Genomic DNA, 24657 nt, shown 5'->3' on the forward strand with positions numbered 1-24657 from the left:
ATTTCGAGTTATTTTGCAATTCATCTTCTCATTTGGAGTCAAACAGACTGTAATTAGTGTTTGAATGACATTGTTTATATACTTGTTACAAGTGCTTCTCAATAAACAGTGATGTGGAATACATAGTTGTTTGTTTTCAGTGTATGTCTAAGTTGGTATTTCTGCTATCCAAAATGTCTTATTGTTGATATAAATGTGATGTTAAATAATGCGAGCAAAGAACACTTGCATTTTTCGCCTTTAATTCACCCTTGCGTTAATATAAAGATTTACAGTATTGAATAACTTGAATGCTTTACCTGATCTTTCTACACTTATTATTGAAGTCTTGTTTGGGGATTCGCCAGTAGATGCCTTCGAGATATTACCAAGTCTATCACTTAATTGGTTTAAGTAACACCTATGTCAACGTTGTGGTATTATTTATATGGGAGTATCGCCCGTTGCAACCCTTGAGGGAGTCCAAGCTAATAAAAGTGAAAGTATTTCACTTACTAAGATATTCATGCCATATGATATACATTTAATAAGGCTGATGTATACTGTCAAGACATTTAAGCAGGACCAATTCAAGACTATTATATGATATAATAATATACATTATGGGTTTATATACGGGGCTTGATGAAGCATCTGAAAAGATGGATACTGTTGATGGATTTCGTTTACATGAAATAAGCGACATAAAACATCAAAAAGAGAAGGAGAGGGAATTGAGACTTGGATTATATTAAAAGTATCACAGAGCTGTGAATGCTCTTGACAAGAGTTGACACTGCGCTTGTAACAGCTGGCATGGGACTCAGTGTGGCCGGTGTTGGTTTATTATCAACTATAATCGCCACGCCTATCGTACTTGGCATGGAAGTAGCAGTCAGAGTCTCTGGACTGGCGGGAATAGCGATAAAATTTATTTCTCGTAAGTTGCAAAAGAAAGCATTAAAACATGATAATATTCGTAAACTTGCTGAAGCAAAGTCGAATATCATTGAAAATCATATTTCAACAGCACTGGCTGATTGTAAGATATCCGAGGAGGAGTTTCGTTTAGTGTTGTCAGAACTAAACAAATACAATACAATGAAGCAGGAGATTCGATCAAATTCTCGTAAGACCAGTGGTATTAGTGAAGACGAGAAAAAAAAAGTTAATAGAACCGGGGAGACAAAAAGCGCGTCAATTATTCCATGCCAAAACCAAAGAACTGGTTGGAGATTAAGAATAGATTGTTTCTTGGATACATCTTTGGATCTCATTTAGACGAATGCTTACATAAGTGTATAATAATGGAGAATTACAAGCCAACAAAGGAAAAAGCTATCAAAGCTTTTATGCTCCAGGACAAAATGATCAAATGGCAAGATTTGCCTCAAGGTATATATTATATCAGTGATATCAAACCAACCAAATATGGTTATCAATTGTTTCTTTCCAATTTCGAAGAAGAGTATACAATCTGGTCTCCTAATAAAATGAACGAAGAACTTAGTAAAAATGTTGAATATCACTTTGTTTAAAAGTAATGGTATGTGTATGAGTAAATATAATTGAGAATATTTTCATTACAATTAAGTTTCTCATGACGATCGTATAATTGCATCATCGTTTTTGCATAAAAAATTACCTCTGTTGTATAAATCTGGCTCTAGCGGAAGTGAGCCAGAACTGTCATTCCCTATACTACTTATGGCCTTGGCATTTTTAAGATATCTGATACTCAACAGTCTACATATGCATAAAAAAATTGAAAAGAATCGAGCCAGTGGTTATTTGGCTATCTCTGGTTAAAAAATTGGCAGAATAATATAAATAAGTTAATATTACCTATATTAAAAAAAGAATATTATATAAGAATTGAACGTCAGTTTGGATGGGTTTATTGAAGTGTGAACGATTTAAAAGCGCTGGTTTAACTGTGTGAACGTCCGAGCTTGTAGTTTATTGGTCTTGCTGAATAATATCGTAACAATGTTTGCTTAAATTTGAAGTTCTCTGGCTTAGAGGAAGAACATTGCAACAATGTTATTTTATCGGTATCTGCCGGCTCTCGGTCACATATTTCCCCACTCATACTCAGTTACGCAAAGAAAAATGGTTCTATGAATATATACCACATTATCTGAAAATATGTCAACATCAACATAATTTTATTCTCTGAACACATTGACAAACAATATTTGGGATTAATCAAATCTTAAAAATAGGTCACAGGAAAGTGAACAAAGATATAAACATGACTCGATGCACCGAGGCGAGGTCAACCATCAAGTGTGGATTTATATATGACATCACATAAGTTTGTAAAGAGGTGCATTTCGAGTCAAATAGGAGCATGAGGATGAAAGTTATACTTACTGCTGTTGAAAAGGAAGTTTATGGAACAGTTATCGAAAATACCCCGACACATGAACCATCCCATGGCACTAACAAATTGGGAATATGACTCATTTATGAATGTGTAGCTTGTGTTTTGATAATCGCAAACCAATTCGGAATGGACTGGTGGGGATTGAACTGAGGGCTCTGAAACTTGTGTGTTTTGTGTCAGGGTGTGTTATATTTGGAGTTTGTGATTTGTCGTGTGTGCTGTAATACTTTACTTGGCTGATGTTTCTTGTCACCTAAGATGGACCTACAGTATGACCTGATGCCAGCTTCATTTCTGTGCCCCATCCTTCCTCATGTGCCGCCACTTCTCGGCCTAGAATGTACGGAGAAGGTCGGACAACTCAAAAACAGGAATAGTAATTCCGTCTATGGGTATTTTCTCGTCCCCGATGACCAAACAGGTAGGTAAGTTTTTTTGTTTTTTTAATTTAAGTTTCTTTCCTTATCTTTTTATGTCTTATTCTTTTAAAAGCTACATTAATTTTATTTGTCTTACCATTGAACATTTTCAGAGCCTATTAATTTAGTGTTTTTCATTTTAGATTTGCTGTGTCTTGGTTTCTCCAAATCTTGGAGGTTTTTTTTCCAATACAACAGTGAATCACGTTTTAGTTTGGGATTGATCGTAAACACCAATTGAGAATTAGGGGAAACCCCAGAAAATACTTCTGGCAAAAGTTCACACAATCAATTTCACAAAAATTGATAACATCATGTGAACTTCTCTGTCTGTTCACAGGTGTGTGAACTCCAAATATCAGATCAGGTGACTACCCCTTCAGCCAATCAGCATGAAAGAAACAGATTAAACTTTAAAGTATGAAATTATATTTCCTTAAACTTTAGCCTGCTGAATTATTTTAGCATAAGGCGTTGTAAAGAGGGAACACAATTTCAAACAGTCGGTGCTTCATTAAACAAGGGCCAATTGAAGAAATATTTTGTACATGTATTCCTCATAGAAAACTACACATTACTATCTAAACATTTCCTGATATTTTCAATCATACCAAGGTTAGACCAAAGACAACACAAAATTTGTAAACTTTCTGAACTTTCCTGAATTATGTTATTGAAGGTGGTTTACCTTTCATATTAGTGCAAATTGATTTCAATAATCATATTTCTGATATCTAGTAACATCCTAGATATTTTTTATATTTGTATACTTATCCTGCATTACTCCTTAATGTATATTACTGCTTGTTCTTGACAGAGAAAAGATGTGTGAAGTCTTTGCTTGAAGAAGTTGATCCAAATAGCTGAGAGGTCAACCCATCACGCAGCTCCCACGTGACCAAAGGAAGTGACGTCACGGATCCTCACATTACTCTGGAGTCCGGACATTGAAGGCATCGTGGGGAGGGAGATCTGCTATGGGTGGGACCCTTTAGACACAGTAATGCAGGATAAGTATACAAATATAAAAAATATCTAGGATTTTACTAGATTTTTTACTTATCCTGCATTACTCCTTAAATCATCTTTATCGGACGAAACCGGAGGCGGGCATACCTTCAGATGTGGACTTTCATTTTTTATTTCCAGACTCTGTTCCCTAGCCAATCTTTGGCTGTGTGGTTGGCTTCGGGTGACCACTCCATGTATAGGAACCTCCAATTCCCTTAGCCCTCCTCGGCTGTGTGGTTGGCATTAGGTGACCACTCCATGTATGGGAAACTCTGTTTCCCTCAGCCCGTCTTCGGCTGCATGGTTGGCCTGGATGACCATTACATGGAAGGGAAGAGCGGGGTATGCCTTGTGTCCTGGTACTGCGCAGCCTGAAAATAACTCGAGTTAGGTCGAGACTGGAGTACCGAGCCATATGCAAGTGAGGCATAAACCTTCTAGTCCAGGGCTTACGCCAAGGGAGGTCGAAAGGCCGGCCCAGACTTGGAGGCGAGGTCTGTGACGTGTAGTAGAGGAGGATGTTGGGCACTACTAACGGACCAAGTTGTGCGTGCCTAGCACATCCTCCAATGCAACATCTTGCATATGGTGACTGTCGACAATTGTGTTTGATCGCCAGAACACCTCTCCATGATGGCAAGCAGTTGCTGTGTCGCGTAATGGTCGAGGTGATTGCCCGGGTCTCATGTGGGTTGTTGGAGCCTGGGGGTCCAATCCCGCGGCCTCGTACACCTGGAGAATGAAGGCTCGTAGCCAGAGGGCTATCACGTTGCGGCTGCCTTCCGCTTGCGAGGTCGCAGCTCTATACTGGAATGTAGAGGTGGTGTCGTTGTCTATGGTGTTCCTTGGATCGTCTTCCGCGCCCACAATCAAAGCTAGGGGAGGAATGAGGAACAATCTATCTGGCTGTCATGGGAAGTGATTCTTGGCGAATGAGTCCCAGCACAGTCAAAGATGCACAGCTTCGTGTGCTCCATGCTCAAAGCAGATAAGTGAGACGTCCAAGGCGTGTAGCTCACTGACACTGGCTGCTGTGGCAAGCGCCAGTAGGAAGACCATTTTTTCATCAGATTGTAGGATGACGTCGAGTGGAATGAGCGTAGCAGAGCCTGTAGTTCCGGGATTTACGTCATGCACTGATCTTCCGGGAAGTGCCAGGACGGAGTTGAGCGCCACAAGGTTGGTCATGATGGTACTGCCCTTGAGCTTACACTTGTGACGCAGATGGGGCATGAACTCGGCCAGGAATTGAGGCGATGCAGATGTGGGGTCTTGTTGTGTGCCCCTACAAAAGCTCTTGAAGGATTGCCACTAGTCATCATAGAGGTTCCTGGTGGTTGGGCAATGTGCCATCGTGATGACCCAAGCTGCTCTGGCCGAGTAGCCTTTGACGTTCAGTGCTCCCTGTAAATGGATCAGACGGGAAGACATAGCTTGTCTGGTCATGGGTGTGGCTGCCTGCTGTGAGGGTGGATCAGCAGATTTGGCCAATCTGGAAGTGGCAGTGGGTTGACGTCGGACAGCTCTCTGAGGTCAACGAACCAAGCACTCGCTGGCCACCAGGGCGCGACCAACGTCAGATCGAGGTTCCGTGTCGATCTGATCTTCTGGACGACTTTGGGAAGGAGTACAGGTGGTGGAAAAGCGTATGCTTTTAGTCCTTCCCAGGGCTCCGTGTTGGAGCACCGTTGTATGGCTGCCACAAGAATCCAACGACCGCTCTGGTCTCCGTAGGTAGTTGGCCCTGGGGATCTGACGATCTCATAGGCCTGTAGAATGAGAGCACATAGCCACTAGGATATCGTGGAATTGCTTATCGTCTGTCTGCGTGGTTGTCCCGGGGGTGTGTCTGTAGAGGCGCACTTAGGAGAGGCGCAGGATAGGCACAACCAGAGACGATAGGATTGACGCTGTTATGGATGCTGTAGACAGTGGTTTTGTATAAGCGTCTGTATAAGGGTCTGTATAGGCGTCCGACGAGGCGCTGGCGTCTGTATCGGCGCTGTTTAAAGACAGGCGCTATCTGAATAGGTGCTAGTAGAGGCATCTGCAGAGGCGGTGTGGACGGCACTTGTAGAGGGGTCTGTATAGGCCCTGTGGGAAAAAGGCGTCGGCGTCTGTTGCATGGCTCGCAAGTACTGGATGTACTGGAGGAGAGGTGCGTCCATCATAGGCGGGGTGCCTAGCCTGTTGGGCGCCATGCGTCTGTCTGGTGGACTGGATAGGCGCTATTCAGACAGACAAAGTAGTGGTCGTCAGGGAGCTCTGGGTAGAGACTGAGACCATGGGGCCCGACATCATGGTAGTAATGGAGGTCAGGGAGTTGTCGTCCGAGATAGCTGATCTGGTTGTGGGCGAATACTCAGGTTTTCCTGGCCTGTTGCATTCTCTGTTTCCTGGACATACGGAAGTACCGTCTGAAAGCTGTTGGGGAAAGCGGAGACAGTTTTGACCTTGGGGACATTCAGATGTACAATTAAGGCACAGGGGGTGGGGATCTCACGCCAACATATTAGGCTGGCACTTTGAGCATGAGGGCATGATATCTGCAATGAAGCAGTGTAATATCACAATGCGTCCCCTCCCGATTATGTATGCTATAATTTGTTTATCCCAATGTGTGGGTTTATAAAACAATTATTACGACAAACGTAAGACAACATACAAAACGAAGACAAAATACTGGCGAGGGTACGCCAATTGTGGGGTACAAAGCAAGAAGAATATAGATCGCAAGCCAGTTATTAACTGGCCACGTAAAATATTCAAGATGGCGACCTGGGTTTACCATTGTTTTCTTTCTTAAGAAAACGCCAGCAGGTGTACAAAAGGTATGCACATGTTAAAACATACAATGTTTCACAAGATACAAACCGTGTGCACAACACAAGCACAATGAACATTAACTAGAGAAGCAAAACACGTAAGGGTTTGAACAAGTTTATGCTACAGATCAAAAACAGGTATTCTCTCAGCAAGTGACATGAGTAATGTGAGGATCCGTGACGTCACTTCCGGTGGTCACTTGGGAGCTGTGTGATAGGGTAGCCTCTCAGCTAGTTGGAACAACTTCTTCAAGCAAAGACCTTCACAAAGCTCTTTTCTCTGTCAAGAACAAGCTGTAATATGCATTTAGGAGTCATGCAGGATAAGTAAAAAATATAAAGAAGTTGACATCCATATAATCTCTTCCTTATGTGTATCACTTCTAAATGCCTTTCAAAGACTTAATACTACCAGATTAAATGAAAAATAACTAGAAACAGTGTGACCTCACAACCAGGTACTAGAGACCAGTGTGACAACTAGCAAGTAGATGTTTACTCAAGCACATGCATACACAAAAAACAGAGTGAAGATTTTCTTGCCTTTATGCAGGTAAGTGCACAACACTTGGTTCAATCTGGGAACAACTAGCTATGTATAGTTGACAGTAAATAGAGGTTATCACGCGAGTGTGTTTGGGGATTGTAAATATCCTGCATTAGGAATAAACATTGTATTTAGCGAGCCTTGGCGAGCTAAATACATAGTGTTTATTCCTAATACAGGATATTTACCATCCCCGAACACACAAGTGTGATAACCTCTTTATCATATAATGTCATTCTTTAATTCTGTGCTTGAAAATAGCTCTCCCTCTCTCACAAACATTACCGAAACATTGCGATTTTTTCTGGAATGCGCGCATTAATATTTATTAGGTCACAGGGTAAGTGATGTGTCAGTCGGACTGTGACAGTAACCAATATAGCTCCAACTAAAATCTGTTTCTTATACAGTGGCGAAGCAACATATACGCAAAACAACAACTGTTTTTACTTGCATTTCGCGGCAATCCATCGGTCTGTCCGCTAGAGTAACTGCCCTTTGTCAAAGGGAAGCTACTCAAACCCTAGTCTTTGAGACGTCACGGCCACGTTCAGACTTTGTTGACAGTCGGTCTGTCCTATCATAACGTCAAGTACAGTCAGATGAACACAGAGCGACAAAACGAAACAAGGTAACAATTCAAACATATTTCGGCCTAATCCAACTATTTCAATTTGTGGAAAAGGTTTAAAGCCGCAGAGGTCGACAAGCACAGATATGGCTACTGATCCCGCTTGGCTGGGCCTAGTGCCCTCGCAAAATTGTTTCGAAATTTATATCTCCAAAGTTGCCAAAAGTTATAAAATGCCTAGCTACATCACAGTTAGACACTGATTTTCAGTATATTAGACTGTTCTTTTAATAAAGATAGCAATTATCCCTTTAGTTTATCCAGATTCCCGATGGTTAATTTTGACTCGATCGCCGAATGACAAGGGCGACGCCATGTTGTTTGTAAACAGTGAAAGTAGTCCCTACTTGACCTTTGATATTTGCATCTCTAACAGCATATGACCCCAACGGATATCGTTTTTATCCGTTGGCTTTATCCTGCCGAGAAACCTACCCATTATATGATAAAGAGGACTTCTGTTGAGAATTTGGAAATTTAGTTGCTATGTGATTGCAGCCAGATGACATTATTTATTGCAATGATGTCAAGGAGGTTGAGGATTTGTAAGAATGATAATAGTTTCAGAAACCAATTCTCCTGACCATTGCATCACAATTCTTTTAAGTTAAATTATTGAGCATTTATTTAATGAATCACTGGATGATCGGGGAGAAAATGTGTGTACAGATGATAGCTATTTCCGGCATAGTTACGGGAAAATACACACAGTAATCTTAATCTCTGCATATAACAAAATGCCTAACAGAACAGGAAATAACAATTTAAATGGTAAATAATCATGCCTAGTGATGTTTTATCATAAATATCCCCTTTTTTAAAAAACAAGTTTGATATCAACTATTTCTTCACCAGCGGGGATATGATGTAGCTTTTGACTGCACATAACACGAAAAATCAATATTCATAACGAAAAAACACGAATGGTGCCAAATCTCTAGCATAGAGAGGAATTGAGGAAGATGATAAATAATTTACAGCATGTGTCATAAACAGGCTCATAGAATCATAAGTTTATTAGCCTGAGGTAATTTCTACAAGCCTCCAGTCTATGGGTGAGCATTAATTTCCATCACTGATACAGTAAAATCAAGTGAAATTGTACATCATCATGTCTAGAGATGTTTTACTGCAAATTTCACATTTTCACTGACCAAGTTTGCTATCTCAAGTGATACAATGTAGTTTTTGACTTTGCACGATGATTTGGCCCCATAAATCTATGATACATTTTTTAATTATTGACCTGGGTTGCAAAGCTTTTTTTCTCCTCCATCCAGCCAATTTCTAATCTAATGCAAGAAACTGCGCAGCATACAGAAAAAAACAGAAATGTTGACCATTGAGCAAAACAAGTTCAATGCAGTATGCGCAGTATGTGTACCTTTTCAGTTTTCTCCAGTTCAGCTTTTGCAAGTTTGTTCTGTGGTTCAAGGTTAAGAATTCTCTCATAGTCAGCCCTTGCTAATTCAAACTTGGTCAGTCCCACCATGGCTGATGCCCGACGCATGTAAGCTTTAACGTACAGGGGCTCAAGGGAGATAGCTGTTGTAGCATCTACTTCAGCTGCTGCAAATCTGTAAGTAAAAACAAAACCTTTATAACTGAGACATTTTTACACCTTTAAAGGGACAGTAATAGACTGTTCTGTGTGCTTTTAAATCATGCATGAAATAATTTGAGTGTGACTTCACATTTCTGATTCATATCTTAATCCAAAACAATAGAGCTCAGCACAGTGAAGCCAACAATGCAAGGAAACTGGACAACACAAGTACATAACTTCTTTAATTACTGTAAAAGTGAATTTAGAAGCCTGTGTTAATGAAAGCTTAGATTACAATACAAATATGCCAGTCACTCTCCTATCCAGGGTTCCTTTTGACCAGCTGAGTAACTCTGTATCATCTTCACATCCTATATTCCATTCATGTGTTTTTCATCTGTTTCATTTTGATGAGTCTACACATTTAGACAAACATAAATCATGAAATATCAAAGTTTTTATTGACAAAATATCCTACATAACGAACACTGTAGTCTGCAAAAAAAGAAACGCAAAAGTAGTGAAATCGTAAACATGTGACAGAATGCTGCCGACATCCATACAAAATTAATATAAAAAATGAACTGGTCATTTCTTCATGGATTGGTATTGGCTTGTATGGGAAGAATGAGGTACTGCAGAAATTTGGTGAAAAGATGGACAAATTGCAAAAACACAACCATGATAGATCCAGGCGCCCAAACACATAAACATGACATGCACAATACTTGTTGGGCTATAAAAACGTTGGGTTTTCATTTGCATGCCATCACAATCATACAGTATGTGAACAGCTAAAACATGCCACTACTGAACTGTTAGATAGGCATTACTTAGAAGTTGACGGATGACTAAGTAGACACAATTTATGGATAATAACTTCTTTAATACTGTAAAGGCGACGTTGTGGTATAGATCCTTAAACAATTGCTTGACAATGGTCAGTTTCAAGAAAGATCAGAGATATGGTCCAGACAAACATACCACAATGAACAGAGTCAAAGTCAAACCACATAATATGGGGGATAAAGAGGTAATGTGATGACATGACCACATTTGAATGGTCTTATGGTTTTATACTAGAACTAAAAAAAAAAGGTTTTCATTGTGTATAATTCAAGGAAATACTATGTCAACAAATCCAAACTGAAGTAAGCAAATTTATCAGGTAATTACACTGTCTGGTTACAAAAAGTGTTCACTGTATGTTGGGACTTATGTTTGTAACCTAATTTAATAAAAAAAAAATTAAAAATTTCATTCAATATTGTTTACATTTATTTTGGCAAAATCGTGTGTGAAGTGATCGGTAGACAGCACAACTCACCATGATTTACAGGAACCACGGTCAGATAACTGTTATCAAAGCCCTGAAATGAACTTCAGTTGACTGAGAATGGAATCATAAATGCCATACTATTACAACCATGGTATTTTGGGAAAAGATTTTAGAATAAACTTAATGTATTGTTTTTGAAATTTTACAAAGTTTAAGGTTAAAATACAAAAATGGACATGAGAAGGGTGATTGTACTGGGAGGAGGCTTTAACCTACGAGGTCAAAAGATTATTGATTCTACTTCTCTTGGTGATAGAAATAACTTTTCATGAGTAAAAGGAAATTACCAAGATTTGGTCTTGTCGTATAAGTGTCACAGAGCAAATGAAAAGATGTAATATATGTGATCAGTCTTGAAGTGACCAAATACCACCAAGTGGCATCCAAGGCTTCATACATTGGGACGCCTTGCTGCTTTTTCCCCCTGCAGTGGTCAAGATGAACAACACGTGTAGATGCCCATATATAGGGACTTCCATAGTCTAGTAAACAGTTAATTCCCTTCGCTTCCCCTCAAGGAGACACATGTTGATATTACAGTGATATTACAAGTATTAGGGTAAAAAAATTAGTCAAGGAAAATGTGAAATTGGGATAAAACGTCACAAGACATGATGATTTACCATTTCAATTACATGTCCTGTTCTGCTAGGCATTGTGTCTATGCAGAGATTACCCGTAACATTATCGTGTGTATTTGTCTCATAAACTAAGCCAGAAATAGCAATCAGCTGTACACACATTTTCTCTCGGATCTAGCAGTGACTCGGTTAAAAAATACTAATAATGTAACTTGAAGATATTTTGATGCAATGATTTGAAGAAATTGTATCTGAAACTATTATTTTTCGAACAATGGTATATTCCAATATCAGGTTACTTTAGTTGCAGCCTTGTAAATTAATAATATAAATTATTAATAATAATGATAAGCGTAGCACTTTGCTATACACCCGGAATTGTTTATGTAGGAAACAGTTTGATGGGTCACTGTTAAAGCCTTTCCGAGTTTTTGCTAATTTGTTCATGAAAAGAATATGTTGCCATGCAATCGTCAAACTACAACAAATATGACTTTTTTTAGAAGTCAAAATATGCCAGTTATGACATATGTATCCATTCTCTGTCAACCAACGCTAGTTTCAAAGAGTCAATGGCTGTATTGTGACTGTTGTTGCTGTAAATAACAGTGAAATGGCGTGATTTGACAATCAGTTAACTTTGCCAAAACTAATGTAAACAGTAATGAATGAAGTTTAGAACATGTACCTCAGGACGTTGGGTAATGAAGTGTGGTCAACAAAGAGTAATGAGGTACTTATTTCTGATAGACATCATTTACAAAACACCCAAATAAATAATGAAAACAATTATGCCACTACAAAGAAACTTAATAAATCTTCCGATTGACTCAGTAACTAAGGACTTTGTTTCATATTCAATGGAATAATTTGTACTGGAAAATGAATAAATTATGAATTTCCCACATTTTCTTTTGTATGATAGAACAATGGGATGTGGTACGGTGTTTCCGTTTGTTAATTCACAAGAATGTCAAGGTATACATATTGTTACTTATACGTTATAAATGTCCTTTATTAAAATCAAGACAACTAACATAACTCACTCAAAGTTTATAAATATGTAAAGGGTTGGACAGCTGATTAGTCACTTCATGAAATCCTTGCATGTTAATCTTCGAATCTCGCATAGTCCAGCTTCAATGGGCCGTTTGGTCTCACGCAGCAGTGATAGGTCTCTAACTAGACCAGAGGCCAGTCCCCTAATATATAGTCTCTGGTTAGAGGTTGTGTTAATCCATCCAGATTGAGGGATGTGTGGAATTCATCTACATCTGCACAGGTCAGACATTCCTTCCTCTGTAAGTAAGGTCTTGCAGCAATGTCAGGATTCCCATGCAAAACATCCACCCGATGCAAGATCTGATAGATTGTAATCTAGCTTGCGTTATTTTGCCTTTTGCCTTTTAATAGGTACCCTCCTCCTGGAAGAAGCAGTATCTCTTGGTATATATTGACACAGATACAAAAGGGATAATCCACTCACCTAAAAGACAACCCGCAGCGTTGAAGGAAAGAATAATTGACAAACTGCAGGAATGGAGAGGAATGTATATCATATGAGTAGAGCAACCAACAGAATGGGTTGGTTCAATGGTTGTCTCAGTCCGCAAAGGGACAATAAGAATTTGTATTGACCCTAAAGACCTAAAAACAAAAGCATCAAAACCCTTTCTGTATTCATAAGACATCCCTGCAAAAAAAGAGTCAATTGTACGTTTCCGACTATATCATGAGCATGTGTTTATGAATTACTATCAAATAGTGATGATATGAGGACAGGTGAGTCAATTGTTCCCCTGAAAAAACACTAGAGCATTTGGTACAAGTCAAATTTGGGAATTGCATTAGACAACATTCTTGTCACTGATGCATAAAATTGGAAATGTCCTCCACATGTCTACAATAAAAAGTTCTAAGAGCTTTACAGAGGCCTTGCAATTGGTTGTTCAAACCTTGATCAAATAACTTCCAAGCAAGAGTCGTATGACACTCTTTGAAATCTTAGTAGAAAGAGCATGCTCGATTGTTCCTCAAAATTGTGAAATGTAGACACCAAAGACAGGAGCTGCTGGAATATTGCTTGACAAAGGTAAAGTAGACAATTCGAAAATTGTTGTCCTACCTCTTGTCATAGTCTTGTGGAGAGTGTTTTGTCACTCTGAATCTTAATGCATAGATTTAAACATGATACAGATGAGATGGACTCACTGGTCTCCTTTATTTCTAGTTCAGGTGGGTAAATGAGTGGGGCACATAGCACGTGTGACAGGATAAATATCTAAACATACAATTTAAAGTAAGATTTACAAATTCTAAAACTTCTATCTCATGCTACGCCTTTATCCCATGGTTGTATCATGGGCATTTAATATGAACATGAGTTTTGTAATAATGCTTAATGTCTAAAACAAAATCGAACAAAAGTTATCAATGTTTATAATTCTAAGAACAGTACCTCTATTACATCCTGAATTTTTGCTGCAATCACACCATACTAAAACTTTCAGATTTTCAACTGGGATCATCTTTACTGTCAACTATACAGCGCCATCTATCTACCCTTCAGCACTAGCAGCTCACACCTCCTTTGTGCTTGAGGCAGAAAACTTAACTTCTTTCCAAACATCAGTCTACCAGAGACAGATGATTGGGGAGGTGGGAATCAGTTCTGATGTAACAGAGTATTCCTAGAATTATAAACAATGATCACTATTGTTCGATAATTCTTGCAAATACCCTACCTCTATTACATCATTGCCAGACTATACCAGAGCAAAAGGTGGGTTCTGCCTCCAGTACACTCCCTGTAGCTGACAGTAATATCCTATAATCCTTGTGCTTTCTACTGATATCTTACACCATTTCCGGTCTAAATGACATCATTTCCTGTTTATGACATCACTTCTGGTTTCTATGATGTCATCAATGATGTCACTTCCGGTCTACATGAAGTAATTTTTTTCCCTTTAACATCATTTATGGCCCCTATTACGTCCTTTATGACGTCATTTCCACTTAAGACGTCACTCCCAGTCTCATTTCTCCTCAGAATGTGACGTCACTTCCTGTCCTCCAGTTTACTTTACTGCGATGATATGTAGTTCTTCTAAGGATTATTATCAAAGGTAGAAAGGTGTACTCACCTAGAAGCTGCAGGTAACAATCCCTCGCCCCCCTACCCCACCCCATTATTATTTCATAGAAGGGAGGAAAAACTACTGTAATTTCATAGTGTACTCTTTTTTATCAAAAAACATAGCTGTGTAGAAGGGAGTGCACATTATACACGCCATAATGAGTTTTGATGTTGATGCATTATACTTGGGTGTGCACTATACTCAAGAAAATACGGTACTGGTTAATAATCGCCTGTGCTGCAACAATATGGCCTAGTGAGTAAATCTTCTTAAGATCATGACTCCCAGGAGTAGACCCGGGTGTTGTTCTTATCACTTACTAGAAGTGGTACAGAGCTTGGCTGTTGGCTGTGGTGGTGGTGAGTACAGATTCCACTGTTGTCCCACAGATCCTTGGAGCTGGAGGGGTGTACTGGTCAATAGGCTAAAGGCAACGACTTGAGGTTGTTTCTGGAGGTAGCCTATCTGCTCCTTGATTCCCTGGTTTAATTTGTCTGCCTTCTTAGGATGCAGGCCAATAGCGTGGTGAATCCTTGTATCCCCTGCACTGTGACCTTTGGATATGTGGTCGGGTCACAATGCACAGACACCACACTTACCAGGTGAAATGGCCAATCTGGATGTTGCTGGGGTCCTGGCTTGATCCAGATGGCAGTGGGAGTCAACGGCATGAGGATAGGATCCGCAAGGGACTGGCCATTGAAGTCTGAGGCATCCTCTTGCAAGGCGAGGACGTCCAAATCTTGTTCCGTAACAGGAGAAGGCTTCCTTAGGACCAACCTCAGCTGAAGGATGCATGGTGAACTTGTTGGGAGAGAATCTCTCATCCGGGTAAGACAGTTTGGGGATACAGGATATTCCTCTAATATATCAGATCCATTTGGGTGATCTACAAGGTCCTCAGGGGTCTGTCCCTCATCAAAACATTGGGGCACATGGCTCATCAGGTGTTGCCTGAGATGCTTTGTCTGTCTGGAACACCCCACCTCGAAGCAAGGCGAGCCCTGTGCTGACAGGGAAAAAGATGTGATTTGGCCATGGTCGTGTTGTGTCAACACTGGCTTGCTGTACCTGATGGGATTCCCAGGGTTAGTTGGGGCTAATGAGGTCTTGATCATCAACCCAAACCTGTACAAGGAGGTGACAGATACTCTTGTACAGGCTTTTCTTCTATGAGGATCCCCTGTGGCTTCTGGTGCAGGTGTAGTTCTGAAAGTGTTATCCGAAATTCATCGTTGGGATCTACCTCTCCTTGGACTATGCCCACACTATGTTGAGGATGCCTCGAGTGCAAACGTGAGTGCACAGAGCGTCCTGAGTAATCGCATCTCCGGATGAAACGTGACTGGTAGTTCTCCATGATGTCGTTGTTTGGTTGTGGTTTGGTTGTTTTTTTTGTCTACGGGTGCCTGTAAGAGCGGGAAACTTTATATTAACCCCTCCATCATTTAGGTATGTGCATGGGGAGACCATGATACCATTCATCACAACCGTCCCAAGCGATCATGCCGTTATAGTATAAGAGGGCAGTCTCTTTTGGGCTGACAGTCGACTGGTATTCCGCTTGTGAATCCTGTGTCGTCCCCTTTTCAGAATCAAACCTGGCCTTTGCCCCCAACACCCATGCCGGAATTTTCCACAGAGGCGGTCATGGTGGACAGTAGAATCGTGGTTACTGTATCAGATGATAAACAGGGTGGGTGTCCACTTCTTGACAATTAGAAAGGGATCCTTCCATGTGGGATGCAACTTTTTGCACTTCCCTACCTTCACGGCGATGTCCATGACATACACAAAATTTCCCTGGTGTATGTACTTTCATTGGTTTTCAAGTCATAATCCCTCTTCATTCTTTGTAATGCTGTTCGGAGATTAGACCTGGCCATCTCACATGCCTCTTGGATTGCATTCTGTGAGGAATTCACATACGCAGGGAGTTGGATGAATGTTAAATTGGGGATCCAAACATTAGATCAGCTGGTACATTCACCTCTCTTCCTAGCATCACATTGTTGGCTGAATATCCTGTCTGTCGCTTTACAGATGACTGTATTGCCCATGCTAGCTGTGCTAGGTACTCATCCCATCCTGCTTGTGACTTTCCAACATGACAGCGTATCATCTGGAGTAATGTCATGTTATACTGTTCCACCTGTCCATTAGAAGACAGATGGTATGGTGTTGTAGGTTTTGTGAATGTGTAGCAAGGAACATATTGACTAAAAGAGTTCACTCTCAAAATTATGACATTGGTCTGTATGTAATTGGAATGGATAGCCAAATCAAGAGAAAAACTCACTGATAGAGGTCACTTCTGCATTTTTATTTGGAAGCGAGTGAACTCAACCCACTTCGTGAATTGGTCTACCATCATCAATATGTACTGATTCCATTTTTTGGTTAAGAGCAATGGACCAATAAAATCCATGTGCATGCTTTCTATTGGCACGCCTGCATGGAAATTGGTCATTTTAACCCTATAATGTTCAGAGGGTTACTTGTTTTTACTACATTTCTCACATGTTTGGAACCACTGTCATATAGCTGGAATATTGCTGAGTGCGGTTGTGCCGTTACAAGTAACAGTGATTTTTTATTTAGTGGTTCTCAATCATGCGTACCCACGTACATGTGTGTTTTCCTTATTGCATAAGGGGTAATTCCTTTGTTTTGTTTTGTTTTGTTGTAGCCTTTTACCAAATACATCCATGCACACTGGCGTGCGCAGAAGTGATAATCTTATAAATCTTGGATCTCAGTTTTGTCCAATATTTTACAAGACTGTGCCTCAGTGTTGGATCGGTAAACTGATGACTGCTAGAACCTAAATCACATTTGGGGAAGACAGTACAGCGGTGTTAAAAAACAAATAAACAAACAAATACATGTTTGGACTAGTCTTGTGCCTCTTCAGGGCATCGGTACCAATCATATCGTGACCTTAGTCTCTCTCGAATTGCCTTTGAGATTCCCATATGGCCTCCTACTGGAATGTCATGGACATGCTTCAACACTTCTTTCTGGAAGGGTTGTGGAACAAGAAACAGCTTGTTGTTAGGAGTCCTGAGTACCGTATGTCGCTGTGTATAAGGTGAGTTTTTCGTTCCTAGAATTAGGGGGGCTTTCAATGGGGGTTGAAGAGCTTTTTTACAAACACAAAGATATATTACTGTGAGCACGTAACACCGGAAATGCCATGTCAACTTATCCGAACTGAAGTACGCAAATTAATCATGTAATTACACTGTCTGGTTATAATTATTAATTTATTTCATATATATATATATATATATATATATATATATATATATATATATATATATATATATATATGTATATAGTAAATCTGCAACTGAAATTACATGATATTGGAATAAACTATTCCTGATAAAAAAATAGTTTCAGATACAATTCTTCAATTATTGTATCAAAATTCTTTGAAGTTATATTATTTGGCAAATTTTTGACCAAATCACACGTAGATTCTGAGAAGACGTGTGTACCGCTGATGGCTGCTTCCGGCCTAGTTTAGGAGACAATATACAAGGTAAACTTAATGTCTGCCTATAAAACAATACCTAGTAGAAAGGAAATACAATCAGTAAATTATCATGGTATAACATTTATACTAAGTTATCTTATAATAATTAGATCTACATCAAGTGCTTTTATGAGTTATCATGGTGTAATATTTATACACCATTTCATATAATTATAGTTTAGCAAGTAATAATTATCATCAGGTAAAATGCATATATAAAATATCATTAGTTTCAGTTATAGCTTTTTAGATAAATGCTAGCCTAAGGTATCAAGATCCCATCTCCCAGACAAAGGATATGTCTACATAGTCTTATAGATTATCTGGAACTATTTTATTTAAGTATATCTGTCATCACCTACCGGGGTATATTAGAATAACATTACTTCAATTAAGACTCATTAAGGATTAGCCCCCATACAAGCTCGTCTATAGTGCATTAAGGATTAGCCCCCACACAAGCTCATCTATAGTGACACCCTAATCTCTTTCAAAGCATCCAGTAAATATGTCAACAAGATTAGTGCCAGTCCAACAGGATAAACAGGATTTAGTATTCCCCTCTGTCTAGCCATACATTTAGCTTAGGACACAACCAATCGTGTATCAACCAATCACATTCCTCTTTATTGTTCAAATTCTGTTAAATACATATTGTAGGCAGGTTTTAAGCAGAGAAGGGGTTTGACTCTCTTACCAAGCAGACCTCTCTCCCACAGCCCAGAGTGTGTACCGACTCTCTGTGGCACCCTCAGTTATTTTTTAAGTATATTGTAAATTGTTAATTGTTCTTGTAAATAAAATTGTGATTAGTCTCCTGTGACTCTGGCTCTTTGCTGACTAATTCCCCAAGAAAACCAGCACGTCATTTGGAAGGTATTGTTCACCCAGAACAGTTCCATGATAATTTGGCGGAGAATCATCGTTTTCGGAACCACGGAGTCGAGGAACTAACTACAACCAGCTACAAGAACCCATTGGAGGACATGTCCAACCTATTGTAAAAACCTAACAGACTATATAATAAACGCAGCCAAAACCTCCATCCCCTTCAAAACATCTAAGACAGGCAAACCGACGGTACCATGGTGGAATGAGGAAATAGAACAGACTAGACGAAAACGTAAATCAGCCTTCAATAAAGCAAAACGCGACTGCAAATATTTAAACATAGCCCACGAACTAAACCACCAGGTTCAAAAACTAGTCCAAATAGCCAAAAGTAGAGACTGGAAAAAATTCTGCGAAGGTATAAATAACCGTACAGATGCCAGAACGGTCTGGCGCAAAATCCACGCCATTAGAGGCTTAAAACGACATTAAAAAACCCCTAACATTAACAACTCAACCAACCCCGCCCAAATAGCAAATAATCTCGCCAAACACTTTTCGGCCGTTAGCAGTAACAGCAACTTCAGCCAAAAACTCCAAGATAAACTTAAAACAGAAAACAAACCCACAAAAGAACCAAACAATAACAATCTAGAAATAAATCAACCCTACACAATGGAGGAGCTCCTCTACGTAATCCAAAACAGGAAAAAGGGCACAGCCCCAGGATTAGACCTAACCTCTTACCAAATAATTAAAAAACTCCCCCTAAAACTACTCCAGGCACTACTCAAACTATACAATCTCATCTACCTAAACGGACAGGTTCCTACTCCCTGGAAACAGGCCCTAGTCATACCAATCCCTAAACCTAATAAACCAGCTAATCAAGCTAACTCGTATAGACCAATATCCCTAACGTCAAACTTATGTAAAGTAATGGAATCAATGGCTAAAAATAGATTACAACATTACTTAACCCAAAATAACATCATAAACCCAGATCAAAGCGGTTTCACTCCTGGCCACTCAACCCTAGATAACCTCGCCCGACTAGAACAAGATATTAAAACAGGACAACTAAATAAACAACATACCACAGGCATCTTCTTAGACTTCTCTAAAGCTTTCGACATGGTATGGCACGATGGGCTAATACAAAAACTTAAAAAAATAGGACTCAAAGGTCAGATAATAAACTACATCCAGGACTTCTTAAACAATCTTAAACAATCGTAAAATAAGACCTAAACACCCTAAGATGCCTAACTGGCTCTAACTGGGGAGCCTCCAAAGATACTCTCCTCTCTCTCTACATATCCCTAATTAGATCAAAACTAGACTACGGCTGCGCCATATACAACACCCTAAACAACTCTCTATCTAAAAAACTTGACTCAATACAATATCAGGCTCTCAAACTCATTACACGAACCCAACATGGCACCTCCTACACCTCCTTAACAGGAGAAATGCCACTAAGTCTACGCAGGGAACAGCTAAGCTTAAATTTCTGGGCCGCGTCCCAATCAAACCCTCTCATCCAAAACTTAATAAACCAAAACATCAGCCCTAAAAACCAAGCTCTAGCTCGTAAACACCCCTTACTTACCCCAATATCCCAAAGAATAACAAACTACCTAAATGAACACCAAATTAAAAATCTTAAACAAAACTGCAAACAATCAAATATCTTCACCCCTAAACTTAAAATACCCAAAATAAACACAACACTAGTTAGCCAAATAAATAAACAAACCGACCCAAACATAGCTAAAACTACCACACTAGCATACATACACAAAAATTGGCCAAATTGGTGTCACATTTACACGGACGGATCCTCAGATCCGACCTCCAAACACACGGGTTTCGGAGTCCATACCACACAACCAACTAAAACCACACAATCCTTCCGACTCCCAAATAACCAATCAATATTCACGGCAGAACTAATGGGCATGGCCTCAGCCCTCCACAATCAAGAATCCAAAAACCACCAAAAAATCCTAATACTTACTGACTCCCTAAGTGGACTGCAAGCCCTCCAAAACAAAAATACCAAAAACCGACCTAAATTAATAAATCAAATACTTAAAAGCTCCAACGACCTAACAAAAGCAGGCAAACAAATAACCTTCTTGTGGATACCCGCCCACGTAGGAATATACGGTAATGAAAACGCCGATAAAGCAGCTAAACTATCCCTCAAAATCCCAGAAATAAGCTTAAACTTACCCATCTCAAAATCAGAAATTAAAAGTGTAAACAAACAAAAAATCACAAAAAAATGGCAAAACCTATATCTAAACTCAAATAGCCAAATCAAAAGAGTGCTCAGCAAACCACTAACCAAACCAAAAATTCTCCATCCATCAAAAAAAATCGACAGAGTAATCACTAAACTCCAAACAGGACACACCAACCTAAATAACCACCTAACAAAATTTAAAAAACACACTACAGGTAACTGCCCACACTGCAAACAGCCAGAAACCCCAGAACACGCACTCATCCACTGCACACACTACCTAACACATTGAACAGCATTACAAACCACCCTCAATCTAAACAAGGCTCTCACTCTAGAACAGGGGTCCGGAAAATTTACAATCCCAATCGGATATTTTCATTTATGCCACGCCCCCTTCAAACAGCGTGTTTTAGTACGACTTTTTACACACAAATTACAAGTTGTTACGTATTCATAATATGATGAATTATGAATTGTTTCAATTTAAATTGTTTAAAATTCACCGGACAATTAATAACAAATAATATCATTTTAGATATACATGGAAAACATACGTTTGTTTCTGTTATAATAACGATCTGTCAACGTTGTGAACGGTCTAATTAATATTCATGAGTCTGCTCAAGTGTACGCGTCGTAACATTTGGATCGAGATTATTATCCCATATTTGGTTATCACGTGACCTCACGGGAAAAGTTTTTTTTTAAAACTAAAGATTATTTAAAAACAAGACAGATAATATAATCCAAAAGCCTAAACTATCGTTGATAGCAATAGTTATTTGAATACTTTTTCATCTGTACGTAATTATTGACCTTAAAAAATTTGATATCGATCGTCACAGAAAGCAAAATGGCGGTCAATCAAGATTCAATATACGAGTAGCTACTGAAAACAATAAAATCTGCAAATCCTCATTGTATGTCAACCAAGTGAAAGTCGTTAGCCACGTCTTACAAAATGATCATTCAGACTTTGAGGGTTTGGCAGATCCGCTCGACTGATCTGCATCGGTCGACTGGCTGTCGTCACGCTTTCGCTTCTTGTCTGAGGTTACGTATCGTAGCATTGTGAGGAAAATGAGGTACATCGATGATGCAAGGTATTTATGTACAGTTGTAAACACATTTTACTCAAATTAACAAGATGTTCTCGGTAATAAATCCTCGATTAATCAGTGTCAACTCAGTTTATTGCCTATTACAGTGATTGACCGATTGGACTATCATTCTACATGTTCTAGGTACGATGTATTTACAGCAATCAAAACAAACAAAGCTTGTCAGTGTAGATAATCTTCATTGTGTTACAACTGCAGACAGAAATTGCTCAGTCCTAACTATTGATCATGTCCGGTCAAAATTTAAGAATGTCCGGACAATACTTTTTAAAATGTCCGGACAGAAAAAATTTAAATGTCCGGTAAGCAATATTTTAAACCGGACATTTGAGATTCCCAATCGGACATGTCCGGCGCATATGACGGTTTCCGGACCCCTGCTCTAGAAGCAATACTAAACCCACAAAATAAACTAGAAAACTTCAAGGCCTTAGGCGTATTCTTAATAAAAACGGAACTAATAAAACGCATCTAAAACCATAATAACCTACCAAATCAAAATCACATATACAAACAATCATCCACCATACCCAGCTCCCTTAGTTCTCCTCCCCAACCCCATCGGCATCTATTCCAAATCTCAAAATTCCCAAATTCTATATAAGCAACCCCTAAAGCCCCCTCTTGGGTTGCACAGACCACCCTCACCCCTTTCGGAAACACATTAAATGGCCTGGCCGGGCCCGTGTGCGAAATATGCATCAGTCGGAAAGCGCATGTTAAATCTCCAAAGTAAGTAAGTAAGTATGTCCAACCGTGATCATCTGATGGAATAACAAGCAAGCTGCATCCACCTCTGACCTCAACACTGGATTAAAGACAACCAACTCCTCCAAAGACACCAACAAAGGAAGAAAAAGTCTTCAAATATTGTAAGTACTACATTGTTGATTACTTGTCTTCCTTTAATTTAGTACGGTACATACTAATAGGCGTCATGGCAAATATGGAGTCTGGTATGGAAAGTAACTTCGAAAGTGAAATTCCAACAGTGTCTTTAGTTACGCCCCTTGCCAAAAGTGTAATTCAGGCAAAATTTAGCACAAAAACAACAAATTGTTTAGTAGATACAGGGGCATCCAGCTTTTGAAAACCTTACTCTTGGAAACTCACCCTTTCCACAGGTTAAAGGTGTTGGCGGCGAATTGCATAAAGTGTTAGGTTCAGTTGTGTTAGATTTTGTCATTGAGGATCAGGAATTTTCTCAAAGATTCCATATTCTGCCTACGCTTCCAGAGGCAGTGATCCTAGGTGAAAACTTCCTTGATGACAATGATGCAGTCTTAGATTATAGCTGTCATTCCTTGATACTTAACAACAGCACCTCAGATAGGCAATATATCAATTTCATAGCCAATTCAGTACAAGAGATTAGTGGATTAGCATAAAACAATAGATCAGATTTACATCCCCCCTCAGAGTGAAATTCATTTCAAGGTCAGACTATCAGAGACCAAAGAGGATTCCCTCATCCTCATTGAACCCATTGCTTCCCTCACTGCTCATTCTGAAGTAGCAGGTGGTAGAACTCTTTCCAAAGTGAAAAGCAAAACTGCTACATTTAGGCTTATGAATCCCTCCCAAGAAGAAAAAGTTCTTGACAAGGGTACAGTTGTAGGCAAATTTAGTTACATTGACAAAGACTCTGTTTTTGAAATCGGCTCTAACCAACCATTCATCAGTACCGTTAACACCGACAATGAGAAGAGAGACAATGACACCAGGGATTATGTTAAAATTGCACAAGAATTAGGATTTGATTTGACCAATACACAACTGACTCCAGACCAACGACACAGACTACTTAGATTCTTGAGACAAAATAGAGACATGTTTTCAACGAGTCTTGCAGATTTAGGAAAGACTGACATGCACCAGCATATCATTGACACTGGCGACCACCCACCCGTTAAGTGTAGACCATATCGCCAATCCCCTCATCTCCAAAAAGTCACTGAAGAGCTTATAGATGATTTTCTGAAGTATGATTTGATCGAGGAGTCTACTTCTATGTATTCAGCTCCCATTATCCTAGTCAAGAAACGTGATAGCTCATATAGATTTGTTTGTGACTACAGAAAGTTGAATTCTGTCACTTTACCAATGTCATGGCCTCTTCCTGTTTTTGATGATGTTGTTGATAACATCGCCAATGCACAAGCTAAGCTTAGCTAGATAAGATAAGAAGATCTGATCTTCTCAACTTTAGACCTTGCTAATGGCTTCTTCCAAGTGCCATTACATGAAGATTCAAAGCATAAAACTGCTTTCGTCACCCATCAAGGCCTCTATCAATTCAAACGTTTGCCCCAAGGTTTGACAAATTCTCCACTTTGTTTTCAACAGCTCATGAGCAAAGTGCTAAGAAAATTGCATTTTAAGGTTGCGCTGATCTACATTGATGATTTGATAATTTACAGCAAAAACTTTGAAGAGCATCTCCAACATTTGGAGCAAGTATTTTACTATCTGAAACAGGCAAAATTGACACTAAAGCCATCCA

At 39.4% G+C, this 24657-nt stretch overlaps 1 protein-coding gene across 4 annotated transcripts in view; it reads right to left on the reverse strand.

Annotated features, from left to right (window-relative positions):
- The window catches only part of LOC139445614 (RNA polymerase II-associated protein 3-like), a 383319-nt gene that overhangs the window by 169346 nt on the left and 189316 nt on the right, over positions 1-24657 (reverse strand). For all 4 annotated transcript variants that reach the window (XR_011651874.1, XM_071226777.1, XM_071226776.1 and 1 more), the window contains exon 5: positions 9186-9378. Coding sequence is in view for 3 of the 4 variants with exons in the window: in XM_071226777.1 (XP_071082878.1) it covers positions 9186-9378 (193 nt within the window). In the remaining variant the exon portion in view is untranslated. The remainder of the gene's footprint in view (positions 1-9185; positions 9379-24657) is intronic.

The sequence above is a fragment of the Haliotis cracherodii genome, unplaced genomic scaffold, assembly GCF_022045235.1.
Source record: "Haliotis cracherodii isolate W230 unplaced genomic scaffold, xgHalCrac1.p SCAF_6, whole genome shotgun sequence".
Classification (NCBI taxonomy): domain Eukaryota; kingdom Metazoa; phylum Mollusca; class Gastropoda; order Lepetellida; family Haliotidae; genus Haliotis; species Haliotis cracherodii.